We start from the raw sequence: 26000 nt of genomic DNA, 5'->3' as shown, positions 1-26000 counted from the left end.
GCAGAGAAAGCTCCCTTTATTTGAAGGTATGCGCCCCTCCGAAGCTCAAGCGGAGGTGCCCGCAGCCGTCTGGAGGCTCACACAGAGGTGCCCTCGGCGGGCTGCGCCTCCTTCTTGCTGTCCTCCGGCTTCATGGCGGGGAAGAGCAGCACCTCCTGCGAACAGCGACAGAGTCAGCAGCCGCGCCCACCAGCAACACCACATCCCGTGCGCAGGTCTCGCGAGAGCTGCCCTAGCGCGGGCTCCGCTGCTCAACCGCGGGCCTCAAAGAGCAGAGCAAGTGCACCAAGGGGCTTTTCCCAGGCGGGATTCCACGGCTTAAAAAATCTTACACAGCTCCACTGTCAGGCACTGGTTCCGTCGAAGAGATGGCCAGCTTTGCCGAATCCCAGTCCCTGTTCCCTGACAAAGCCAGCAGTAGGAAAGCACTACCACTGCTTATGCTTACCTTAATGTTATTGGAATCTGTAAGGAACATGGTCAAGCGATCAATTCCCATGCCCCAGCCAGCTGTAGGAGGAAGACCATACTCCAGTGCGGTGCAGAAGTTTTCATCAATAAACATGGCTTCATCATCACCTGCAGCTTTTGCCTACATGATGAAATTCCTAGTAAAACGTGAGTTGTAGAGAGCTAGACGCTACCACTCCTGCTTACGTCTACCTAAGAGGAGGAATACTATTTGTAGCAGCCATGTAACTGATGAAACCAAAGCCCGACAGAGCTGTGCAAATGAGCAACAAAGACATCTCAGCACTGAGAACTCTGGAGGTCCTTTGTACAGGTGCTCCCAAAATACCTCTAGACTCATTTCCTTTCTGACCTGTAAATTTCCTATCTTAGCAAAGGACCCGGCTCTTTACTTCAGTAAAAGCCATCTTTCAGAGCCATATGGCAGCAGATGACAGCAGAATGAATTGTTTTCAAAGGCTTAGGAGGTTCTTTATCAGTAGCAACTCTCCTTTCAATGTTTGCAGAAACAAGAAAGAAGTATAATTGGTGGAATCATCACTAGCTGCTCCACAAATAGGGCCTGTTTTTTTTCCTCTAAAGTAGAAAGACTAAAAAACCCTACACTGAGATGGTAACTCATGTATCTGACCCTGACAGCCTCCAAGTGACAAAAATTGTAATAATAAAAACACAGATTAGCCAGCATTTCAAATTTAGAAAAAAAGCCAAAAATAAGTGTCAAAACAACAGCAATCATTTTTGCTCACAGGTTCAAGGAAGACTTTGCAAAGACTGTTACGGCAAATTTTTCTCCTTGAAATCCTGAAATGCAAACTGTCATCCTTCATCTCAGTCTCCTCCTTAACATTAAATTTTGAGGCTAATTTTCATTCCATACATATAATCATATGTCTGCAAAGTCTGTCTATAATCGTGAGGGAACTGCAGCAAGCATATATACAACAGAACAAAAATTAAAAGTAAAGTATCTGTAATATTACTCATTCGGACTGAACATTTTGAAATTTACTATCAAGTTAGTTAGTTAACGTAAATCTATTTTCCTGGCTTTCATAATTGTTTAAACCTCTCAGACACTGTGAAGCCATTAGAAAGAAAATGAAGATCAGGAACTCTATTTCTGCAGACCACATAATTTGACCTCAGTCATGTGTGGCCAAGCATGCATTCATGGATGTGTATACCAAATTAATAACAAAATGAGTTTCAGTCACTCCTTTTGGAGGCTTACATAGAGAAATCTACTATTATAAATCTGCAAGACTAATAGCTCCCAATGTGCACCTCTATCCTCTGAGTCAACCTAAAATATTATTACACTGCTCAGGAAATTAAGATATTTCTTAGCATTCAAAATCTTACTGGACATGAAAATTTGTTTAAGAACCTAGAAGTATGATATTGTATGACTACATCAATACTTAGCTAGGGAAAAAGACCTCAACCTTTCACCCTGGGAAAGACACAAAGAACTTTCTGCACATTTGTGTTTTTCCAGATTAGTACTTTGGGTGGACTAAAAGGGAAGATATTCCAAAACAAAGTTGCACTAAAAAAACCTAGTCAACAGCAGTATTTCACCTTGTTTACCTTAAAGAGCAAGGTTCCTACAAAAGGAATTGCATTTTAATGACAGGCTTTCACTTGAGTGAGAAACACTTGCTCAAAGTGTTTTCAAACTCTTTTCAGCAGTCGGTACTAATGACAGATTTGGGACAGACATAGGAAATACTCTTTGCTTACATGCCTCTAGTACATTCACTATCAGCAAGACACCATACCTTGGCCTGATCCTCAAAAAGCTGACGCTGTCGGAAAGGATCATTAAGTTCTGTGTATGCATTGCACACTTCCTTCTTCATTACAAAGAGTTCAAAGCGTTCTGTTAGTCCCGGAAGAGAGCGATGCCTATGTGAAGTAGATGAAACAGACATACCTTAAAATAATTATACTTACAGAAGCAAACAGCACATACATTACTTAGAGGCATTGCTCACACTTAGCACTAACAGCTGTCAAAATTTCAAAGTACTAAGCATCAACATACCTCTTCCCCGGATTATGGGTTTCACAGCTCAGGAACCAAGGTCTATCTTGGTTTTTGTTAGAATTCCCAAACTAGTATACAACATCTGTTTTCACATATGCAATATTGTAAATGCAGGTGAACCCGGTGGGAAGAAATGATGATGTCTGACTCCAGTTCAGAAGGCTGAATGATTTCTTTATTATAACTATACTATAATACGTTAATATACTATTTAAAGGAGATACTAAAACTACATACTTCCTTTTTTTAACTACCATATCTAACTCTTCACAACTCATGACCCTCTTGCGACAGTCTAGACACAAGTGGATTAGATTGGCCATCGGGCTCAAACGATCCTCACCAGAATCTAATTAAGCAATCACTCTAAGTAAACATTTCTGCAAACACATTCTACATATGAAAAACAAAAAGCAGAAATAGAAATTGTTTTCTCTTTCTTTCCTCTGTACTCCTCTGTGAAAAAGTCCTGAGAGAGAGAAAAATGTACCTGTGACAATGCAACTTTTTTTTTTTTTAAATTAAGTAGAAGATTTGAGTTACACACCGACCACGTGTCACACTCTTACCATTTGGCAAGTGGACTCATGACCTGTGGGTGATCACAGATGAATGTAGGGTTGATACATGTGACTTCCAGGAATTCACCAACTAACTGGAAAAACAAAAACAAAACAATGTAGGGTTGATACAAGTGACTTCCAGGAATTCACCAACTAAATGGGAAAACAAAAGTGAAACAATTATGCAGTGTACAATTATCCACATTCCTAGCACTGCCTTCACCAAGCACCCTAATTTCCTCTCTTTCGCTACTGAAGAAGGTACCAAATATCTGAAGAGTTTCCGAAGTATTTCTGGTTATGGTAATGTCTTCATCAACAGAGAGTGTGTCCTAGTCAGGTAAGGAAAAACGACACAACAAAAACTGTATAGTAATTCAATTTGCACATTACAGTAAGGGCCAATAGGAAAAGCATCAAAAGAACAGCTATCAGGCAATACTTGGGTACAAAGAAATACAGCTGATAGAACGGTATTGTACTCCTACCCTTTTGGTCAGCTACATACAGATGCACACATCTCACAGACAGAACTGACCTACGACAAAGCAAATCTGCTTTAACCACAAGCAACCAGTTTTCCAGCTAAGATCCCCTAGTGCTCAAGTTAAGCAGACATAAGTGAACTACATTTTGGTGTAGACAACATGAAAGAAGATTTTGCCACAGCAAGTTTTCTCACTGTAATATAACAACAGCTGAAGTGCATTGCAGCATGCTTTTCCTGGTGCAGCTAAACCTCACCTTCTAAGAAACTTCTGTTGACACACAGAGATCCTCAAAGACATTAGGATTACAAAACCAGCACCTTTACTTACTTTGTCAAGAAGCCTAGCTGTTGTCCTAGGAGGTGGACATTCAACATTTCTCTCCGCACAAAGGTTATCAAAGAACCTGCGAGTTTCTGAAATTGCAGACGAAAATTAGAACAGCCATGCCAACAACCATTTTTTGTTCTTACTAGATCCTTCAATGTTTCTTAGAGCGACTTGTAAGATCTCAATGGTAGACATCATGGAAAACATGAGCTTTTTATGTCCATCTACAGAAATGGTGTTTGGTTTTAATTGTTTACAGTAAAACAGTAGTTATTTTACACTTCAGAAATTTGACAACAGTTAAGCACACACCACGTAACTGCTGGACATTATTATTTGGGGGCTGGGGGAGAGAGGAGGAAACTGGCGGGGGAAATACAATCACTGTAAATTATATGAACTTGTCTCCTTATGTCTCTCAATTCCAGGAATAAAATAGCACATAATTACATTTTTAAGAAAGCCCCAAATAATCATTAACCCAAGCTGCAATTACAGGCATGGAAACTCAACTGCACACGAGACAAGAAATAAGAAGCAAAAAGCTGGATCTCTTCAACAGATCAAGAACTCCATACATCAAGCCTCTTGAGTGTATCCTTTCACATATATTCAACAAAGAAAGAGCTAAAAGAGTCAGATCCTGCCAAAGATAGCAAGGAATGAAGGCTTCTTTCTGGACTTGTGTAAACCAACAAAACCAGAGGAAAAGAATCACATGCGTGAGTACTACTTCAAAAAAAGCAGCTGACAAGACTGCAGCGTGAGAACTTGCAACCTTTTGGCCACTTTCAGTTAAGGAGGAATTACAGGACATTCGTACTCAGCATCTAACCTTCAGTTTCAAAACACTCAGTTGATGGAAACTTCACTCCCAGGACCTTTTCCAGATCATACACCATGCTAATTCGCCGGAAGGGAGGAGTAAAATCTATCTCATAGGCCTGTCCATCTTGACCATCTGGATGGTAAGTGATCTTGTAACTCCCCGTAATATGCTTCACCATCCCTACAAAGTAAGGTGGGGTTTAGAAAAAGAGAATGCTACATAATAGCCAATTCTTCCAGAGATTCTTATTCATTTAAAATAATATTGCATACTTCACCTGAAAGCAACTTCTCTGTAATTTCCATTAAGTCATGGTAGTCCGCATAAGCCATATAAAATTCACAAGTTGTGAACTCAGGGTTGTGAGTCAAATCAATTCCTTCATTCCGGAACTGACGCCCAATTTCATATACTCTGTCCAGACCACCAACCACCAACATCTAAACAAAATTAAATTCTAGTAAATACACTTTCTCAAAAGAACCCAAGAAAGCCCAAGCACATGCAACTGCAACACAACCTTACAAAACTAATTCATGAGATTAGTCTACCTTTTTTCAAAAATAATCTTCATTTTAGCTACACTTGCTTTTTTTATTACAGTTTGAAAAATACAGGCTTAGCCATGAGAAGTTTGCATTTTACCTTATGGTAAAGTTCTGGAGCAATTCTCATATATAAATTCATATCCAGTTCATTGTGGTATGTGATAAACGGCTTTGCCACAGCTCCACCTGGAATTACATTCATCATAGGAGTTTCAACCTGTAAAAAAAAAAAAAAAAAAAAAAAATCCCCTGTTTTCATGAAATCTGTTTCCAAACCAGAAATGCAGAGCTCAAACAAACAAAAAACCTAAACCAGCTAGTTTTGATGAAAAATCTGTATTTCACTTATAGTTCAGCATTTCAGTATATGAAAACAATTCTGAACTAAAGCGCACTGTACAAAACTGCACTTTTTTCATGCAGTCAATAATAGCAAATTATTTAATTCATCTGTTGCTCTGAAGAGTCACTCATATTTACTACAAATGTGAACCTGCCGACTTCATGTTATCAAAGCCAGGAATAGTGCTGTGGCATTATCACAAAATCCTTTCTCTACACTACGGAAAATTGAACTCAACAAGGCCAAGTGCAGTTTCTTGCACCTGGGTCAACACAATCCAATTCTGCTTACAGGACAAAGAACTGGCTTTTATCTCCAGAGGCAAAACAACATTTCAAAGATGCTGTTTTCACCCTAATTTTCTGAAATATGGAAAGGACAGTAGTAGTTTGGAGTATTACCTTCATAAAAGGTTCCCAAGCCATAACCTCACCAACTGATGAATAATCTTAACTTTGCAAAGAGAGGAAGGGAATTGCTCCCATTACATTAAGCTGATAAAATACATCATGCTGAGGCAATTATTGTCAGTTCTGTAAGTACTTCATATACGAGCCTGTATAGAAAACATCCTTGAAGCTAAAAGACAGTAAACACATTCAGTATGCAGAGAGAAGCAAACACTGATGCCTTACCTCAAGAAAGCCCAACTCATCTAGAAAGCGACGAAGGTAAGTGATGATCTTTGCACGGGTTATAAATTTCTGCCGCACATAATCATTAAGAATTAAATCCAAGTATCTCTGACGATATCTCGTTTCCTGAAAAGAACACATATCTTTAGAACAAGCTAGATAAGATGTCATGCCAAAGGAAAAAATACCAAAACAAAATGAATATTCCTTTGTTGACAGATAATATCAGCAGGTAACAAACATCATCCATTCTGACTTATCTGTGGCATTCTTGCCCATGGCAGGGATGTTGAGCTAAATGATCCCAAAGGTCCCTTCCAACCCAAACCATTCTATGATCTGTCAAATTGCTTCCAAGACTGACAGGTATGACAAATACCTTATCTTTGAGGCCAAAATGAAGATGAGGCAACATGTGCAGGCATGGAGACAAGAGAGTGATTTCATAAGGAATAATACTCAGCTCCCCTTTCCTTGTTTTCCCAGGATTCCCCTCTACACCAATAATGTCCCCACGACGCAGCTTGCTGTTAACACGGAAATATTCTTCCTCAGATTTGTAGAGGCTGTAATTGCAAAACAAATGTAAGCATGTTTGTTTAAAATTCAATACTCCAAACTGTCCCCAAGTGTCTCACAAGACAAAATTCATTAAAAAACAATAAAAAAAAAGTTATTCTAACAGGAAGTCAACCACAACATCTGAAGCAAAGCAGTACTTGGCTGCCTAAGCCAAACCACAAACGAAATAGAATACTCAAATACAGATGTTTAGACTCCAGAATGCAGTGCAGTTTAGAATGCTACTGGGAATACCTCTACTTACCTGGAATTTGCCATGACCTGCAGCTTGACTCCTTCACCACGAAGATCATAGAAAATCAGTTTCCCTCCAGCAGCACGCTTTGCGTGGATTCGACCTAAATGTCGAAAGTATGCTAGACATCAGAAAAAGAGTCCCTACCAGAAAGGATACAGTGGCACAAGCCACAGTAGTATCACTTAGAATCATCAGCTCTGAACTACTCACTAACTGTGAAAGAGAAGCAGTTAAGTCTCAAAATGAAAACAAGTGCAAATAAGACCATAAAAACTTTGAGTCCCAGAACCCATGTTACATACAATCTGATCTTATAGTTGCAAGGGATGTTGCACAGGTCCACTCAGTCTGAAGGGTATGTCCTGAATAGTTTAACACTGCTACAAGGCTTCATGACTGAGTAAGAGATCAGCAAAATCAAAAAAGACCAACCCATCAATAAAAGCAGCTAAGACTTTACATTTTTCTGTATCCCAGGTAAACTTTTACCTGCCACTCTCACGGTAATGTTTGTCAGGTGATCTCCTGGCTGTAGGTGACTGTACTTGTCTATAAAATCTGAGAGAGATAAGTCAACATGGAACTTGTGGGGATAGGGATCTTCACTGGAGCCCTTAAGCTGTTGAACTGCATGGCTACGGATCTTGTAGTATTGCTGTCACCAGAAACAAACAAAATCAAATTATTTTACTAGAATCTGAAAATATGTTACAGTCTGAATTAAAATGTAGCTGCCATAATGTAGGAATATACATCTCTCCCCTTTTAACCTTTTAATTACCCATGAATAAAGAAATCAAATACAAGTCAGTAAGACTGATTCACAGAACATCTAATAAGCATGGGACCAGATGCTCACATTTGGATCCAAGCTCTCCTCATCAGTACCAACATTATCCTCAGAAGTCAAGGAAGGCTTATTTGAATGCTTTTCACTTTGCTCCTTCTGCTTTGCTTCTTTTTCAGCTGTTTTTCTCTCAGCCTTTAAACGTCTCTTCAGCTCACTGCAAAAGAGAAGGAAACCAGATGCAGCAAGTACTCTAATTTAACTTCTACAGGGAAACGGTTGGCAGGATTCTGCCAAAACCTAACTGTACAAATAACCCTGCCACTTCTCTTACTTTTTCCAGTAATCAAAATAATTCTTAAACACGTTTAAATATTTTCTACTTTGAACTCCTTCAGTTCATCCCCTACGATACACTCGCAGAAAGTGAAAGCAAAAATTAAACATAGTTCAGACAGACCTTGACAACGCGTGCCTAAGTGCTCAAGGACTAGACGGACTCCATTTTATCCATAAGAATCTATCAGCCCTACGCAGCTTGTAAGTGAAAGAAGGCAAACTCCCCCCTAAGAAACGTACGGTTCCCGAAGGCACCGTCGCGGTCCAGCCTATTCCCCCATGGCCCTCAGGCTCCCGTCGCGCTCCTGACCCCACCTTCCACGACTCCATAAGGAAAGAAGCGGGCCAAGCCAGACGCAAAGCACCGACCTGCTTTGGTCATGAAGCGCCTGCTGCCATCGGAGCGCGGACGCGGCCCTCCAGACGCAGCTGCGGAGCCGCGCAGCGCCGGAGCTCAGCATGGCGCTCCGACGGGCGCCTTGACGGAGATAACGCACCGGGTCAGCTGGACACACTTCACTTTCACCTCCCCGGCCCGGCCCCACCTGATCACCCGCCCACCCTCACTTTTTGCTGAGGTGCGACTCAATCTCCTCCGCGTTGCACTCGCGCGCCGCCGCCGCCGCCATCATCTCCCCGCAGCTGCCACCGCCTCCGCCCTTCCACGCCTGCGCACGCGCCGATGGCGGTGGGCGGAGCTGGGGCGGCGATGGCGGGCGGCCAGGCTGGAGCAGCGCGATCTCGATCGCTGTTCCTGTGGGATGACGGGCATCCTATGAGGTTCTACCTGCGGCCCGGCCTGGCCAAGCTGCGCCTGGCGCCCCTAGTGCTAGCGGGCGGCGGGCGGCTGTGTCGGGTGCAGGAGCCGGGGGCCGTGCTCCTGGCGCAGCCCGGCGAGGTGGCTCCCGACGGGGCCGTCTCAGTCGAGTACGTGGCGGAGTGCGTGAAGCGCAATCAGCGGCTGCCGCTGGAGCCCTTCCTGCTGGCAGCCCACAGCCGCTTGGCTTTCACGGAGGCGGAGGATGCGGCGCTGCTTCAGGCGGTGCGCGGCCAGAGTATGGTGCGGGTGAGCGGCCGTGCGCTGTGGATAGAGCTGGAGCGGAGCGGCCTGACGCGGCACAGCTGGCAGGCCATGCGTGACCGCTACCTGCGGCACCTGCTGCCGCGGCGCTGGGGTGAGTGGGGGCCACAGCGGCGGAGCAGGGTTGCGAGGGGGCGTGGTGGCGGCGACCAGCGTGGGTCCGGGCCCCGCTGAGGCCTGGCAGACGATCCCCACTTGTTTCCGCAGAGCCCCCGCAGACGGAGGATCCCACGCAGATCAGGGGTCTGTTCGCGGCAGCTAATCAGGAGTTCGAAAGCACAGAGGTGAGCGACCGGGGCCAGCCTGGGGAGCAGCAGCCTCCACTGCGCGCAGTGCTCGGGGCAGGCCTTCCTCGGTGTCGCAGATGGCACAATAGAAATTCATGATTTAACACATGAAATGAGTTTGCATCGCGATATCCCTTTTGCTGTGGCTAAACTGTGAGCTGTCACCTATGTGGTTTGCGATAAATGGTGCCTGGCTGGTGCATTTTCTCTTCCCTGTGCAAGTTAGCATGAGGAGGTTTATGTGATGGGGGTTGTCACATTAAAAGCTGTATTAGCAAATGGAAGTCATCCTTTCACCTCAGGCAAAAAACGTTCCTGCCATTGCATCAACACTTACTTTTGCCTTTTATGCTTACTTGGTTAAAATTCTTCCTTATAGTTTATGGACTTCTGTGATCATGTGCAGCCATATTAACACATATGGCTTTGCTTCAGTTTCTAGCTTTTACTATGCTTAGTAATTTCTGAGGTTTTAACACACTGTAGAGACAGAATAAAAGGTGGTTGGTTGCAGTGGTAAAAGATTTGCCAGAAAATACCATCTCTAATTGGTGATTCCACTTCTCTTACTGTTAGTCAGAAAGTGACTCTTCAGATGCTGCAGAACTTCCTACACAAGATGGAGTGAGAAAGTCTCCAGGAGAAACAGCATCCGAGCTTAAAACTGGTCCAGAGGACTCTGCTTTCCCTGACATTAAATTACAAAGGCAAAAAAGACCAAAAAGCACTTGTTCTTCTTCCGATGTGGTGGGACAGGTAGTAAAAACTATGGTGCACTTAATGGAGAAGTTTGCTGTGGACCTGCTCACGGTTACACAGGCCTTTCTGAAAAACAGCGGTGACATGGAAGCTACTTCATACTTTCTGCAGACAGGGCAGCGCTTGGATGGGTACCCTGTATGGAGCAGAGTGGATGATTTAGAATTGGAAAAGGATGATGAACGTGTCAGAAATAAATTGATAGCCAAATTTGGAGCTGAAAATGTAGCAAAGCGGATCGTGTTTAGAGAGAGTTAACAAGAGGATGTTTGTAGTAGATAGGGACAGGCGGACGGAAGATTTCGGGATGTAACAGAAAGCAGCAGGACCCTTCCCCCCTCATCCAAGAGCCTTCCCCTCTCATCCTAAGATATGTTATCACCCCTGAAGGTATGCAACCCCTCCTAACTTCAGTAGTTTTGCACTCCTTACTAACTCTAGTTAGTCTCACCATCCCCCTCTGACGTAGTGAAGCCCCCTTGACTATATAACTCCACGAGATAAAGTAATAAATGCCATTTTGACCATCTACCACATTGGTGTCCGTGCGTGTCTATGGCCCAAGTGACCCGGGCGAGGCTGGGTTGCCGTGCTGTCCCTTGAAACCAGGTCGCCTGTCTTCTTAGCAAAAAGCAACAGACGTTACTGATCTAGTACAGTTGCATAAATGTAATTGTCATTTCAGAAACACAGTGGAAAATTTGATCAAAGTTTTATAAATGCTTTAATTTTTTTGTATTAAAAGGCCTATTTTGCTTCTCTGCAGATCTCGGAGATCTGCTTTAATCAAAGTAAAGCTTATACCAGGCCGTATATTCTAGCTGGGAAAAGTACACCAGCTTTCAGGGCTGTGAGTAATAGTTGAAGTGGGAAATGAAAGTTAAGAGGGAATGATCAGAGGTTATGTATCTATCACCTAAGTTGTTTTTGAGAGAAGACACTATTGCTGGGATACAGTCATAATCTGACAAACCTCAGTACTTTTAGCCTGAAATTGTGCTCTGGTTACTTATTTTAATATTATTTGAAGTGAGTCCTAAAAATCTGGGATTCATTCTTTTGGTGAAATAAAATGGGCTGGTAAAGGCGAAGATTTTTTTTTTTTAACCTCACTAAATAGTTAACATTTTGGGGTTTTCCATCTTGCACTGTGGCACTCAGAAAATTAAGGTGAAATGTGAAATGGCTGATGTTAAGCCAAATTAAAATTATACAGAAGATAAAAAGTGATATAATGAGACTGCTGCTTCAGGAAGCCACTGTAACACTTATTGATTATTCAAGGAGTTAACCAATGTAACCAAATAAATGCTAAAACAGCACTACTCAGCGTTTCACTGGACTGAAAAAGTGAGAATTATTTGGCATAGTCATGCTATTCAGACTTTGAACAGTGATTTGAGATTTGTGTGGAAGCCAGACAAGCACTTAATGAGAGAATGCAAGACAACATAGCTAATAAAGTAATTGTTTTATACATTAGGAATGTTACCAGCTTGGTTTGAAATCCAAGTTTTGCTGATGACCAGGTTCATGAACAGGAGATCTGACACCTCTTGCAGCTGAAAACTCCCATTCTAGCTTGGACTGTGTACACACCTCAGCAGCACCATAGAGTCGCAATGGTCTTGTTTAACAAAACTGCTCTAGAATTCAAAGTGAGAGGTAGAACGCATTAAATAGCTGCAATATAAAATGGTCAGATTTACTCTGTCTTTTTATAATTCTAAGTGGCACTAATTTTAAGAGTGAGTTTATCTTATTGGAGCAATTAGTCTAAGGTTTAGTGCAAAGTTCTGAGTTCACATACAGTGTTTTTCCCTTTGCAGAGCCTTATGGACACATTGTCTAATGCTGAGAATCTTTCCCTGTGTGCTTGGTGCCCTCAGTGGGTGTAGGAACTGACACAAAGGCCACTGTTTACTCAAGGTTGCCCTCTTTCTTCTGTTATGAACTCCTGAAAGGCACTGCTTATCCACAGATGCACTTGCTTGTGCATGCATGTGGGTCTAGGTCTCTTTTACCAGGTTAAAACCTGGAGGACCCAGAGATGACACCATATTGTATGGTTCTACTTCTGGTTCTGTCTTTTCCCATGATAAAAATCCTTGTTTTCTGTGCTTGGTCTTACCTACAACACAGTTATCCTTTCAACATGCTGGAGACAGTTTGGTTTTCCATATTCCTATCAGGTTCCTCTACTCTCACAAAAGGTCAGGAAGGTTCTTTCTGTAGCTCAAAGAAGTTTCTTTCTGTTATTGTCTGGAGCAGCAATATTTGTATACCTGGAAAAGTGAGTAAAGTGGCAATGCACACACAAGAACTTTGAGTTAAAGAGAATTCTACAGCCAGAAATTGTGGGTCTGCAAACTATTATCTGGAATTTGGATATTTCCTATTTGCTTCCTTTTAGAGTTAGCCAGCATTCATCAAAATCAATTAATTTCTATGCTTTCATAACTAGAGTTACCAATGAAAAACTGATTGTATGCACCAGTTTGAAGAGCAACAGACTGGAGTACCACAGAGTCAGCTTTTAAATGTCCTTTTGACTGGAGACTTCTCCATCTTACATTTCATTGGTATAAAACCAGAGTTTACTCTTTTAAACTTGTACAATGTAAGCTTAATGTTTGTTTCTAAACAGACTTCTGTGATCCTTATTGCATATGCCAAAGTCGTAGTTTTACATGTCATCATCAGCATCTTGAGATTTTGGGGGATTTTTGTTGAGTTTTCTTTTTCCTCCTCTAAAAAGTATTTTAAGTTATCTTTGCTCGAATCAAGACAACTTTACATTTTCATGTGATTTTTCAGACTGGCAGCAGACTTTGCTGTTTCCAGAAGAAAAGAAAATCTTACAAATTGTTGTATTGAGGAAACATACCTAAGGGACTGTAATAAAGACATACTGAAATCAACAATTCTGCGTTTTCTCTGCTTATGCTTAGGAAACAGAAGTGTAAGTAATTTTCAAAACAGTACATTAGGGAAATGCATCACATGTTACTTTTATGTCATTTTTTTACTGACTGGAAACACTGTGAAGGTTTTAATTCAGGTAAACACTTGATACACAGAATTGATTGCATCCACTGAAAACCAGTATTCCTAATAAAATTTAAGCCATTCAAGCTGACATTGGTTAATGTAGAGATAAGGAGCAACATACCAAAAAGAATCTATTTTTGCTCAGAATCCAGCTTCTTGGCACTTACAGGAGGAAGCTCTTTACTAAAACTTCAGTAAGAATGTGCTTTTAGCTGAATATGTTAAGGTCTATTTTAAAGAGACTATAAAGAAAAACGGTGGCTCTGTGCTCCTGTGGTGCAGTGCAACTCCCACTTCTCTGTATCAGTTTGCCTGCCTGCCCTAAATTTGCGTAAACACAGTGTAAAGGTAGATACCTTGCTTTCAGTGAACTTACTACCATGAGGCCAATGCTGCCTGCTCAGCATGGATTTTGTCATTCAACACAATCCCTAGTAGTAAGACTTATTTCCATAATACAACATCCTGCCCTTTTCAGGGGTTAGGGGTTTAGCTCTAGGAATACAGATACCCATATTGCTAAGGTAGCGAGTGTTCTGTAGATGCGTGTTAAAGGGACTCTGCAGTTTACGCATGAATAAGGATATTCAGAAATAGGTATCTGTAGGCATTTCACTCCTCCCCAAATCTGGTAGCGAGTTTTTCTCCTTGTCTCTGGAACACTTAAAACCAGGTGAAAACAATTCTGTTGTTCAGGTTTGAATTATATATTCCCATTGGAAGTGGGAGAATGGCATAGTCCATTAAATTTATTTTTTTGTGCTCCAAGACAAGAAATACTCTCACCAAATATTTCAACAGGAGAACTTCCTGATCTCTTTGTTTCTTCAATCCACTCTCATTAACCTGTCTTCTCAGTATGCCAATGAAATCTGTCTTTACCTTGTCTTTAGGATCTCAACCTTAGCATGAATTCTTCTGGCACCTATGTGGACTGTGGGAATTCCCAGGAAAACAGCTGTTCTTGGGTTTGAAAGCTAGAAGACAGACTTATTCCAGCTAAAAAAATAAATGGATTCACATCATCACATAAACGGTTTCCCACATGAAAACCCAGGAGTTTTATTTTCAGCAATAGCTGGTTTATTCCATTTTTCCATTATACAGTGAGTGAACATGAATATTTCCCCACCTTTGCCACCAAGGCTGGATACTTAGGCACACAAATGGAACAAAAGGAAAACTGGCCTTGAAATTGCAACCATTTAAAAAAACCAACAAAACCAACCAAATCCCAAAAACCCACAAAACAAAAAAACCCAAAACAAAACAAAACCAAAGTCCAACATCTTGCCAGAAACCAAATGTCTAGTCATCCTTGCATCTTTTCTGGCACTACATATCCTGCCTGGCAGCACGTCAAGCAATGTTTTCTTTGTTCAGCTTCCTTTTATATTTCCTCTTTCTTTGCAGTGCAATTGCTCCATGTGGTTTCCCTCGTCTTCAGCTGTGGTCTGTGGGGGGTTTGAGCTTCTGCTATCTGATCCTACTCCTTTGGCATTCTGTATGCTCCAACCTAAACATAATTAATTTGGAAAACAAACTTGCATTACTTTCGCCTCCATTGTGGCTGTATCTCCAGGGGTCTTAGAGAATCACCCTGTGCTGCTAATAGCTCTCCTGAATGTTGTCAGGGTTCTAGTACCACTTGTTCTTGCATCCATGCACACTCCTACACTTCTATGCCTGCACCTCTGTCCTCTTTGGCTCTAGTGAATAGTTCAGCACTCTGCAGCCTTCAGAGAGTAGGTGCAGAGACCAGCTTTTCTGCCTTCAAAATTTGATACTCAGAGGAGTTCTGGGCAAACAGAAGATCCAGAGACATATTTTTCTGCTCTTCTTCAGACTGAACAAGCCGGTAGCCCAGCAAATCCATTGCCTCTTTGCATACATTTTGCACTTTTTCTATTTTCTGGAAGGGAAGTGTCTTTCTCCATGCCTGGGATACTCTCAGTGCATCTCTCGACCCAATATCAAAGGCCTGTGCTCCATGACCCTTTCCGTGGGTGATGTTGTGGACCCACTTCTGAAGCTCTGGTGTGAAATGGAGTTCTGCAAACCTGTACATCTGAGCAGCCCTTGCTAGTGGGTCTCTGACAATGTCTTCATAGCGAACCAGCAGATACCGGTCTTTCAGAAAGCTTGGAGCGGCCTGACTTCCTGCCTTGTATATCTCAACGTGGCTTTTGCAGATTACCTGCATTGTGTTGTAGGGCCCCATTTCTCCCTTTGTCTTCTGATGCCCCACAACAATGTTACTGTCACGTTTCAGGTCTGCCATTGTATTCTCTCGGGACCTGAACACAGCCCGAGGATCACGTACCAAGTGAATGATTTTGAGGTTCAGGGATGGATCAGTGAGAAGGGGATAGAGAACTTTCAGGTCAAAGAACCTAACTTCCTTGATGGCAACATGGCTATAGGTTTTACAAGCTTCCTCCACCTTGCTGAATGGGTACTTGCCGCAGATGGTTTTGCAATTACCTGCAGTGATTATGTCACTGCGACTGAATGAGTCACAGGCAGGTGGGGAGCACAAAGCTCGGCTTGTCTCCCACTGAAATAAATCGGACTTTTTCTTCTGGCTCGACATGTAGGCATCAAACACAGACATGTCACACAGAAAGACCGACCTGACTAAGTCCCGCACTGCCATGTGTAAGACTTTGGCACTGTTCTGGTACATCTTAACCCAAACATGCCATGCAGGCTCCATCAGGTAGAAGACACTGGGGTGCTGGCTGAAGATTTGTCCAGTGAAGGAGGATCCTGACCGCCAGGAGGAGAGAATGAGGATGTGAACAGGAGAAGGTTTTTCTTCCATATGGGCATTGTTGCTGCAGGGCAGGAAGTGGATAAGAAGGAAGGATAGAACTACCAGAATCAGGAGCACCTGCACTCTTCTAGACTTCACCATGATTGCAAGGGACCTGCAGAGACAGAGGAAGTTCAGCATCACAAGATGATGAAAAAGGCAAGATGTGGGGCATCAGGCTCCTGTGCATCCCTCCGCAGGCACAAGATTTTGGAAAGCTGCCACACTACTAGTGACACTGTGACAACTACCACACAAGGTGTCTTTGCAAAGGACATAAGTACTGCAGGGCTGAAGGTCTTCTGCAGCGAAACCACTGTTTGTCAGTAAGCCCTTCTAATATAATCTTAGAAGATACTGAAAAGCTTGTCTGCACTTTTACCAAAGTATAAGAGCTAGTTGAGTGCACTGAAATAAGTTGGTACAGACAAATGTGTGCTTCACGTACATAATGGCAATATACCTGGCAATTTTTATGAGGGAAAGATGCAAACCCTCCCTTTTTGCTGAGGTGTTCAGAATTTAACAGTTCCACATTTTACTTTTGAACACCTTACTCTGACCAATATTTACAATTATTTTTATGCCGAAATGCTGTAAACATACAATGTAGGTTCCCTTTTGTTTTGATTATACTTCTTTTAAAATTTCAGGAAACATTTATTGTCACCACAGGGAAAACTTCACATACCAAAGGAAGAAGCTTGGCACTGTAATAAATCCAAGAACAGTATCTTCTCCAGACAGAGCTTTGTAGGCAATTTTGCTAGAAAGACCCATCTTTGTGTAGGCAGGCTTAACTGCGTACCTGCCCTACTAACCCCCTTCTTAGCCTAACTCCTTTTTAAAGACTGTCACTTGCTATCCCTCCCTCCATGCCCACTCGTCCTATAGGTCTTTTATGAGAAGACATACAATACAATGTGCTAGTTGAAATCAAAGATCTGCCCAAAACTGGGTCCTTGTTTCATACACTAAACCTCTCTTCTGCCTGTGGAGGAGGATGACCAAATTATTGGAAAATGTCTAAAAATTTTCATGCCATTGGGGATATGGCATGAAAATGTCACAGAAATAATTCATAGCCTGAATACCAGCTGGCATAGTAATCTGCAGGAAATACACCACTGAAGATGGGATCTGAGGCAAAAAGAATTCATTAAATTTTTTTTTAAATACATTAAAGGACACTTTGCCAATTACTCCTGCCTTGTGTGCTCTCCTTCTGTCCCCCAGCAGTGTCTGACTGTGCCTCAAATACAGGTTGGGTATCTGCAGCATGGGCCACCCCTGAGGACAGGCTCCTTGTGCAACACTGAAACCCAGGCAGCATGGAGTGCTCCCCATTGCCATCTGCCAGGTTAGCAGTTTAGCTGTGCCACAGTGGAAGGAGACCTCTCTTGCTAGTGCAGGTGCTTTGTATTTTCCAAGGTGAACTAAAACTGAAAAAACTTCTCTGGTTCCTAGTCATGGTCAATCCTTCCAGGGGGATGCAGAGCAAGACAGGACTGAGTGAGCAGGGCTTTTAGGGCAAGATATTAATCCCAGACAGAGCAGCATCCGAGCCCAGGCCCTTCCAGCTTTGTACACTACTTTTGTGCAGTCCACAAGTGCATGAGACTCAAGCAGCTATTCCCATGCCAATCAGCAGCCCCCCTACACAAGCAGCAGAGGTATAAAATCACTCAACTCAGCTGCAGTGCAGACATTGCATCCCTACTACATGCTTGCCATGCTATCTGGGTCAACAGTAATTTTGAATGTTCCCAAAGTTTCCCTAACCTCCTCCTTATGCTCTGCCTCAATTTTCCTCTGCAGCAAAGCTTTCAGACTAATTTGCACAGGGGTGCCTCCTCCCATGATTTCAGTTCCTCTAGTACTGATGTTTCAGATTTTCATGTAGAGTCACTGCTGCTAACAAACGAGAAACAGTACTAATCTGTGCCTCCAACATACGTGCATAAATTGGCTTTTTTATCTTAGTAACCTGCTGTGCATTTTTGTTGAGCTTAGGGTTTATAAGGCAGCAATTATAATTTCTCAGAGTAAGGAAAATACCCAGCCTGATGGGTAAGTCTGTTTGTTGCCAACAGGTGCTACCACAATATGAATTTTACTTTAGTAATGTCTGGCAAGGATGAGGCTGTGCATTTAGAGAGGGACCACATCATTCCTGTCTCTTAGACAAGAAGCCCTCTGATTTTTTTGGTTAAACAAATGGCCTGTAGTGTTCAGGTCTGACAAGGAGCTGAATCAGGTTGCTATTTGGACCAACCCTAGGAAGAGCTGCAATCAAAGACTATTGTAAAAATAAGTGATATATCCGCTTCTTCCTTCCCAATGAATACAAGCAGTGTTTACCAAAAGTCCTGATTTCGAAATGAACTTTGACGACATCACTTCCATCTGGCACCATTAATATTGTTATTCTAACTCCTGACAGAGTTCCTGGAATATAGCCAGAAGCTGTTAATTGAGAAAAATTGTGTTGAGCAGACATGAACAATGGCATGAAGGTAGATACCCAGGCAGATTTAAAACCACAGAAATAGTTGTTTCTTTGGAAACCTACATGGGAAATGCCTGAGTATGAGAATGAAATCAGTTTTTTTTTCAGGAAACAAGAGTATGCTTTTGTCCCAGGGTAGGAGAGCTGGATGTTTTAGGTATTTCACAGAGTGACTGCTTTTGATATAAATGATGTCATGTGAGACCACAGTTTCAACAGCTTCTTCACTCATATAAGAAATAGTGATAATTGTTGCCATCAGAAGTCTGTTCCATAGAGAGTAAAAGGACTGAAATTAATTGTGTGCCTGATGAAGAGGAATGAAAGAGCAGCATCATACTATACTATCTAACATACATTCCCTAATATGAGATAAATACTAATTATATAACCTTATTTTTCACCACTGTATTTCTCAATCATGGGAGCTGGGATGTTTCTAAACTAAGGTCTTAAGCTTAACCGCATTTTCTCTACAGCACGCATCCACAGTCACCAGTGATGGAATTAATTTCATACTGCAAAAGTGAAAATATGAAGCCCTCACAGAGCTGGCAAGTAACGAACAGCCCAGAATAACTGAGACAATCTCAGCTGCAGAACAAGAAAAGCACACTGTAACAGTGTGTGTGCTAACAGAGAAGAGCCAAGATTTGGCTGAGAGCAGAAAGAACTGGAAGAATCTCAGGGCACAAAGGATGCAATATAAAAACTACTGAAAAATAAAACAATCCAGTATCAACATGTGTCTCCCACAGCAAAGGCATGAAAATACTGCCTGAGCAGCTTGTTTCAAAAAAAAAAAAAAAAAAAAATAAGCAGAGTCTTAGGCTTTTCTAGAAACACACAGGGACTTTGGAAAAGCTTGATCCTGGCAAAGAGCAAGTGTTACAGAAAGCAGCAAGCAGCCCAAGGGAAATGTACCCATGAAAAGCACTCAGCATTGGGCACCATATCCCCAAATTACAGGTTTATTGAACATGTGCATGTCTCTGGCAGGTGTGAGACAGTTACAGCCCAAAAACACCTTGTGCCGTGCAAACTAATGTTGAGTGCTCTGCCAGTCTGAGGGAATTCTCCAGACACGTACAGGTTCCCCACTGCTGTAATGGCAGCAGTATAGCAAAGAGGATCTGTATCAGAGAAGCTCCTGTCACTTGTCTTTGATGGCACTGATGGTTGCTCACAGTTTTTTCAAATGCTGCTTCAATTTGGCCTGGTCCGTTTCTGCAGAATTAGAAGTCGTCTGCCCATTCAGGGGTGAGCAGCTGGCATGACTCACACTAGTGGGAAAAGCTGAACAAAGGCACTGAGAAGACTGTCTGGAGAAGCAGGAACTACCCTCTGAGCCAGACCCACAGCTTCTGTCTGCAGAAAATTGTCACAATTTGCTGGCATCAAGAGCATCTATGCTAGATACCAAGAAATGGTTGAAAATCTCACCTTAACAAGTCCTTATGAAGCACCACGAGACCTGATTCAAGCAAAGTTGCCCTCACACACGTTCGCTGCTGTGGTACACACGCCTCCAGGCAGTCACACGAACAGCTGTGCATTCATGTACAGGCACTCTGCCCTCATGCTGGAGTCTCATATGCACATGTACTTAGCTCCTACCTACACCTGTGCCTGTCCCTTCCTGTCCTCTTCATGTACATCCCAGCTCTAAGACTGACTGCTCTACACTGCCCGCCTACTTTGACCAGCCTTATACTAGAAAACTCCACCCTGCACAAAGCAAAAGGTACAGAAATGGCAGTTTCTTGCAGGGGTGTGAATGACCAAGTGCTGCTAGTAAAGGAACAGGGCCAGAAAATTCAGGAAGGAAACTGAGGAGACTTTTAACTCCTATTACAAGCCCCAAAAAAGACTGCTGCCTGTAAGAGCAGGAACAGGGATGGCTGTAGAATGTCAGAGCAAAGGACAAACAAGTTGCAAAGAGGACCAGCTTGCCCACCATGAGTGCAGAGATAGGGGATACTTTCCTACTATTGCTCTGGCTGCTTGTCATGTTGTCAGCAGATGCAGATTCACATAAAATCTTTTTTACTCTTCTCTGTCTGTACCTTGCTTGAATGAAACATTTCGGGGCTGGGAAAGAAAACTGTGTGAAAGGACAATCTGTGAAAGGAGCAACTGGATTTGGTCTGTTAATGATTCACAAGGGTGCTGGAACTGCAATGGGACTGTGCCAGGTAAAGTAGTGAAACAGGGCAGCACTGGGCTCAAGAGAAATACTTACACACAGAGACAGTTGCTTTGGGTCATTCCTATTCCAGATCTCATAGATTCTGTCATACAGTCTGGAGAGATATAGACCTCTTAATGGTGTCCTCTTTGTGTTCCCAAGGACCTCACTGTTGCTCTCAGGGCAAGTGGAGTATAGGAGACAGCAAAAGAAAAAAAATCTGGGCAAGGCTGGTGCTTCCAGCAGGAGGGACAATCTGAATGGGGCAGGTCATGTTCCTTTTCACTTGTTGCATTGCAAACACAAATGGTCAAGCCCTGGTAACCCTGGGCTGGGAAACAAGGTGATAAGTTGGCAGTGGTCCAGGTAGGGCCCTGTGGAGGACCACACAATGTTCGGTGCAATCTGGACTTCTGCTATGTGTTCCCATGCCCTGCACTGACACATGGGATTTACCTGTATGTCATTAGGTGCTAGAAAACCTTTGTAGAGGCCACACCACTTGAGTGGCTCTTCCTGAAGGATTATTCCTCCCTGGCTAACAGTTGCACGAAGAGAGATGTATCAAAACTCCTGTTCCAGCTGTATGTAGTTTGCCCGAGATATGCTGATCCCTTGGCATCAATGTGTAGGCTTTATGACAGCACTGAATACCACTGTGCAGTCATCTTGTCAAAGGATTGAGCAGATTTTTCTACTTGTATAGACTCCATGTCCCAGTTATTTGTCTGAGCTTTCCACATGGCATCCTCTGTAGTATGAGCAGTTGCACAGAGGAGGAGAATGTGCTCTTCCTTGGATTTGAGATTTGGGAGGAGAAACTGGTCTGACACACTGTATTTCCTGAGACCTGCATACTGTGACACTTGAAGGAGGAAACCTCTGGCTCCTGAAAACAAACAACATGCTCCCCGATATGTCTGACTCAAAAGCTTTGTAATGCAAAGCAGAAGCATACGGGGTCAGAGTAATCCCAAGCGCAAATATAGGCCATGTGGAAAATGGACTGATACCAGTTCTGAGAAGGACTTGGGGGTGTTGGTGGACAAGAAGCTTCAAATAAGCCAGCCATGTGTGCTGACAGCCCAGAAACCAGTCATGTCCTGGGCTGTGTGTCACCAACAATATGAGCTGCAGGATGAAGGAGGAGATTCTTCCCCTCTACTCTGTTCTGGGGAGACCCCACCTGGAATATTGCATCCAGCTCAGGGGTCCTCAGCACAGGAAAGACAAAGGCCTGTTTCAGTATGTCCAGGGAATGACACATTTCTATTTTCTACCTTCTCTCTGTGGACTCAGAGACTAGTAATCTCTGTGAACTGCCCATGCAATCACACTTTGTATTTCTAACACCCTGAAGAAGTAAGCAGCTGTTGGCCCATATGCCTTCCAGAACAAGGAAAAATGAGACAAATAAATGTGTCCTATATGGTGGCATCTCTCCAAGGACAGGCTGATGTACCTGTGGCTTTTTTCTTGTCTTTGAAGTAAGTTTTAAAGTTATATTTTTATTTAGAGGCAGTTTGAGATAAATAGACTTGTCTGAATTGGCACATAAGAACCCAAAGATGTGTTAGGCAAGAGCAAGGATAATGGCTGACCTTCTCCCTCTCTCACCCTTGCACAGTTGCAGTATCATTTCTTGCCTTCATTGTAATACAGCACTAATATCAAGTGGTGGGGGAACAGGAAAATGAGAAAATACAAGAGAAAGAAGGAGGTCACATAATATTTTATGAACACATAAATGAGAAAAATAGTAAGGAAAAAAAGTATATATTCAACTTTTGAATTAATTTCACTGGTCAGCTTTCGCCTTCTTTATGTACATAGGCAGTCTAAAACCAGAAGCCAGCACAGGAACTGAAGTGGGAGCAGAACAGCTAGTTTAGAGTTGAGAGAAACAAAAGCAACAAGCAGACCTGAAGCATGCATAGCCCATGCAATGCACTGGAGTGCAGAAGACCCTGTGCTAGCACCAACTATTTCTGTCAGGTATCCAGGAAATAAGTAATTCAGACTTATTGACACCGCCTCTTTGCTTTGGCAAAGCTTCAGGGAACACTGACCCAAGATAAATAAGGAAAACAAAGACAATATATGACAAAGCAAAGGGCTGGTATAGATCTGGGCTCCCAGCACGGTAAGAGCCCATGCCAGACAGCCAGACCATGAGGAAGATTCTAGTGCTTCTGCCCTTCAGGAGGCTGTCCCCTGTGCTGAGGACCGAGGCTGAAGGCTAGTGTAGAACACACAACCTCAACCTTGTTCTGATCAATTGCTAAGCTTAGCTAGCTTGGCAGGTGCCTCCTAGCTACTGGAACCCTGCTGAGGATGTGTCTTGCGTGGCTGTCCTGTCAATGCCATGACTTTGACCACACTAAGCTTTCCTTCTCCTGCAGAGCTCCTCTACACTCTCACACTCTGGTTTAGAAAATCCCTCCCAGTCACCTCAAAAAAGTACTGTTTCCCAGCCCACTGCTGCCACCTCCTCTTACATCCACAGTCTCTTCCTGGCCACTTCTCATGCTTGTGGAAACCTATATGTGCCTCTGGTGGGTAATGCCACCAGAGCAGGTCAGGTCCTTTGGCCCCTGACAAAGCAGCACACCCCGGGAGAACAAGGTTATGTGCCAGGCCTCACATACAAAGTTTTTCATGGACACCTCCCCTTGGGGTTCCACTGCCATGCACTGCTCAGGCCTTACCTGAGCTCCCAGAAATGCTGGGCTCTGGTTCACCAGGGCCTCCACGATCATCCCCCAGACTGCTTCCTTGCAGCCATCCTGGGTCCAAATCAGTGAAAACCACATCTTCCCACTGCAGGTGTACAAGAAGGCTACATGATGGTAGAGAGCAGGCTAGGGTAGACAAGCTCTTGCAGCCAAAGGCCATGGCCCCAAGGCAGGAAGACCCTCAGGGACCTCCCCTCTGGTCTACAGACCAGCTGAAGGCAGTCAGGGCAACTGGAAGAGGGAGTGGGTGAGGCAAGTGCCAGGAGCCAGGTTACACTGATGTTCCTAAAACACCTGGGGGAACTGATGATCTCACGGCTGGCAGGTGCAATTTGTCCCAGCTTGCCTACATTGCCAGTTTCCCTGTCGGGGTTGAACTTACTGCCAGCCCCTTTGGAAGCTGAGGACTAGTACAATTCAAGCTGAGAAGTTCCTTCAATTTCCCAAAGAGAGCCCTAGGCATGAGGTTGCCTCCTTGCCTAGGTCTCCATATCTGAGGTAAATCACCCTAATCCTCAACATGGCCAGCCCAGAAAGCACAGAAAAGTGCCGATGCACAATGCAAGCCAGTGCCAGGGTACACCACTGTTGGTCCTCAGCTAAGACCAACAGTGAGGGAGGACAGCTGTGGATCAGTGTGTGAGCCGGCACAGGCAGGATGCAGGAACAACCACAAAAACACAGATGAAATGCAGAGTAAATTTATTTCCATTACCTCACCAACCAGGGAATCCTCAAAGTAGGACCCAGGCAGAGGTACACAAACAGGGATGACAGCACTGTGGAGTCTAGTCCATGCTCAAGGATCACCAAACCTGCTGTTTTCACATGTATATCGGGGATTATTGCAGGCACAGTTTACCACTGAGATTTGATCATTACCACAGCAAAGCAGGAATATCAAACATGTTTAATAGGGTGGTTCTAAGTCTAGCACAGGCCTATTTATATAAAGACAGATGTACCACTTACCAAACACACAAGACTAAACAACAATTAATATAATATTTGTGTTTTTCTACACTTCACCTGCAAGACATTTGAGTGTTTTTACAATCCTCCTTGCCAATTTTCCCTTATCTTCTCACAATCAGTTAAAAGGGCACTGAGGCAGTTCTGCTAAAGCTCTGCAGATCTTGTCTGAGCATCTCTGAAGAGCAGCTTCAGATCTGTGTCTTGATTTCTTCCTTGGTCTCAATGCTGAAGGGGTTTTCTTTGGCACAGAGTACCTCCAAACTCCAACTTAGGCTAGTTTGTATGGCTGGCAAGGTGCTCTAACCTACACCCACACTATGACACAAAGCATCTGTGAGTATAATACCTGAAAAATGATACCACCACATTTGTGGTTTCATGCTAGTTTGCTATCGCATCAGGGAAAACCTAGGTGTGGTCAAAAGGATATGTTTACAAAAGATGACAATGGAGGATGTGGCCTTGAGAAATCAAAATATCCTGAGATTATGAGGTATGTATATGCCTCTGTTGCTGGCTCTCTCAGCCTTCTCAGTCAAATGCTGCTTGGTCAAAAAGAAACAGGATTGTGTTAATTATTGCAGAATATTTGCATGTTAACAGACATCTCTGAAGCGACTCTGAAAGAAAAGGGGTTCCTGAAGGAAAAGTGATCTCGAAGGATCAGCTTTCTCTAAAACCAGGATCTGTTTATTAGTAATGGGGATTAAAGCCACAGAACCTAAGGTACATGGAGAAGAGTTGAAGGAAGCAGATGGTACATTAAAGCTGTAGTAGGTTCATGATAGCATAACAATGCAGCAACATTATGTTGCTGTAAAGGACTCCTGGTCCAACAAACCGTTCACGCACCACCTTGCCTGTTACTTGTCAATGTCTTTTCTTAAGCAGTTCTGGTTATTCAGCTCTATTTGAAGGTCTAATGGCATGAAATCTCTGAGGCTGCGTACCATTCACCCATAGCTTCCCTCTCTTTTTGTTCTGGGATTGCTTTCTTTGAAAGGAAAAGATGTAGCATGGACACTTGGCTGACATGTCAAAGACCTTTTCATACACTGCTATCTTTCTCATTTAGCCCTCCCCTCTAATGGAGTGCTGGCACCCAGACTTTGTACTGGGAAAGATAAGGGGAGGCAATTGAACGTATAGAACCTGGCAGGACTGGCCGGGGGTAATCTAGAGCTAGCTCACGTTTCCTGTCATTGGGGAGGCAGGGTTGATCTGTGGATCCCAACCCTGTGGGAGGACACATGAACAGAGCTGAAGGTGGTAATGTAAGGCACTACACAAGTTGCCCCTCTGACAGTTCCTGAAATGGGTCCTGAGCATCTCACCAGAACACATGTTGCAATGGGCATTTATCATCTCCTCCCATTTCCACTGAATAAACTGAA

The 26000-nt window shown here is 43.3% G+C and overlaps 3 protein-coding genes across 5 annotated transcripts; 1 reads left to right on the top strand and 2 right to left on the bottom strand.

Moving 5' to 3' along the window:
• Window positions 1-3: 3 nt before the first annotated feature.
• On the bottom strand, window positions 4-8881 carry KARS1 (lysyl-tRNA synthetase 1). 2 transcript variants are annotated; one of them, XM_068203326.1, is made up of 14 exons: window positions 8774-8881; window positions 7940-8084; window positions 7570-7735; window positions 7087-7180; window positions 6640-6826; window positions 6261-6386; window positions 5380-5499; window positions 5012-5174; window positions 4741-4914; window positions 3906-3991; window positions 3094-3179; window positions 2256-2382; window positions 449-592; window positions 4-155 (listed from the first exon to the last, which is right to left on the bottom strand). In XM_068203326.1, the coding sequence occupies exons 1-14, from the start codon at window positions 8836-8838 to the stop codon at window positions 78-80; spliced, it is 1761 nt and encodes a 586-aa protein (XP_068059427.1). In that variant the 5' UTR covers window positions 8839-8881; the 3' UTR covers window positions 4-77. The 2 variants fall into 2 exon arrangements, with proteins under 2 accessions (XP_068059427.1, XP_068059426.1); XM_068203325.1 differs by lacking the exon at window positions 8774-8881 and adding an exon at window positions 8576-8724.
• TERF2IP (TERF2 interacting protein) lies at window positions 8810-10615 on the top strand. Its single transcript, XM_068203341.1, has 3 exons — window positions 8810-9381; window positions 9495-9571; window positions 10151-10615. The coding sequence occupies exons 1-3, from the start codon at window positions 8889-8891 to the stop codon at window positions 10589-10591; spliced, it is 1011 nt and encodes a 336-aa protein (XP_068059442.1). The 5' UTR covers window positions 8810-8888; the 3' UTR covers window positions 10592-10615.
• Window positions 10616-11056: 441 nt separating this feature from the next.
• CHST4 (carbohydrate sulfotransferase 4) lies at window positions 11057-24175 on the bottom strand. 2 transcript variants are annotated; one of them, XM_068203312.1, is made up of 3 exons: window positions 23605-24175; window positions 14267-16314; window positions 11057-12618 (listed from the first exon to the last, which is right to left on the bottom strand). In XM_068203312.1, exon 2 carries the CDS (start codon window positions 16299-16301, stop codon window positions 15123-15125), a length of 1179 nt encoding a protein of 392 aa, XP_068059413.1. In that variant the 5' UTR covers window positions 16302-16314; window positions 23605-24175; the 3' UTR covers window positions 11057-12618; window positions 14267-15122. The 2 variants fall into 2 exon arrangements, with proteins under 2 accessions (XP_068059413.1, XP_068059412.1); XM_068203311.1 differs by lacking the exon at window positions 23605-24175 and adding an exon at window positions 20152-21816.
• Between the last annotated feature and the right edge of the window lie 1825 nt (window positions 24176-26000).

The sequence above is a fragment of the Anomalospiza imberbis genome, chromosome 12 (assembly GCF_031753505.1).
Source record: "Anomalospiza imberbis isolate Cuckoo-Finch-1a 21T00152 chromosome 12, ASM3175350v1, whole genome shotgun sequence".
Taxonomy (NCBI): Eukaryota; Metazoa; Chordata; class Aves; order Passeriformes; family Viduidae; genus Anomalospiza; species Anomalospiza imberbis.
This window is presented reverse-complemented; position numbering and strand designations above follow the sequence as displayed.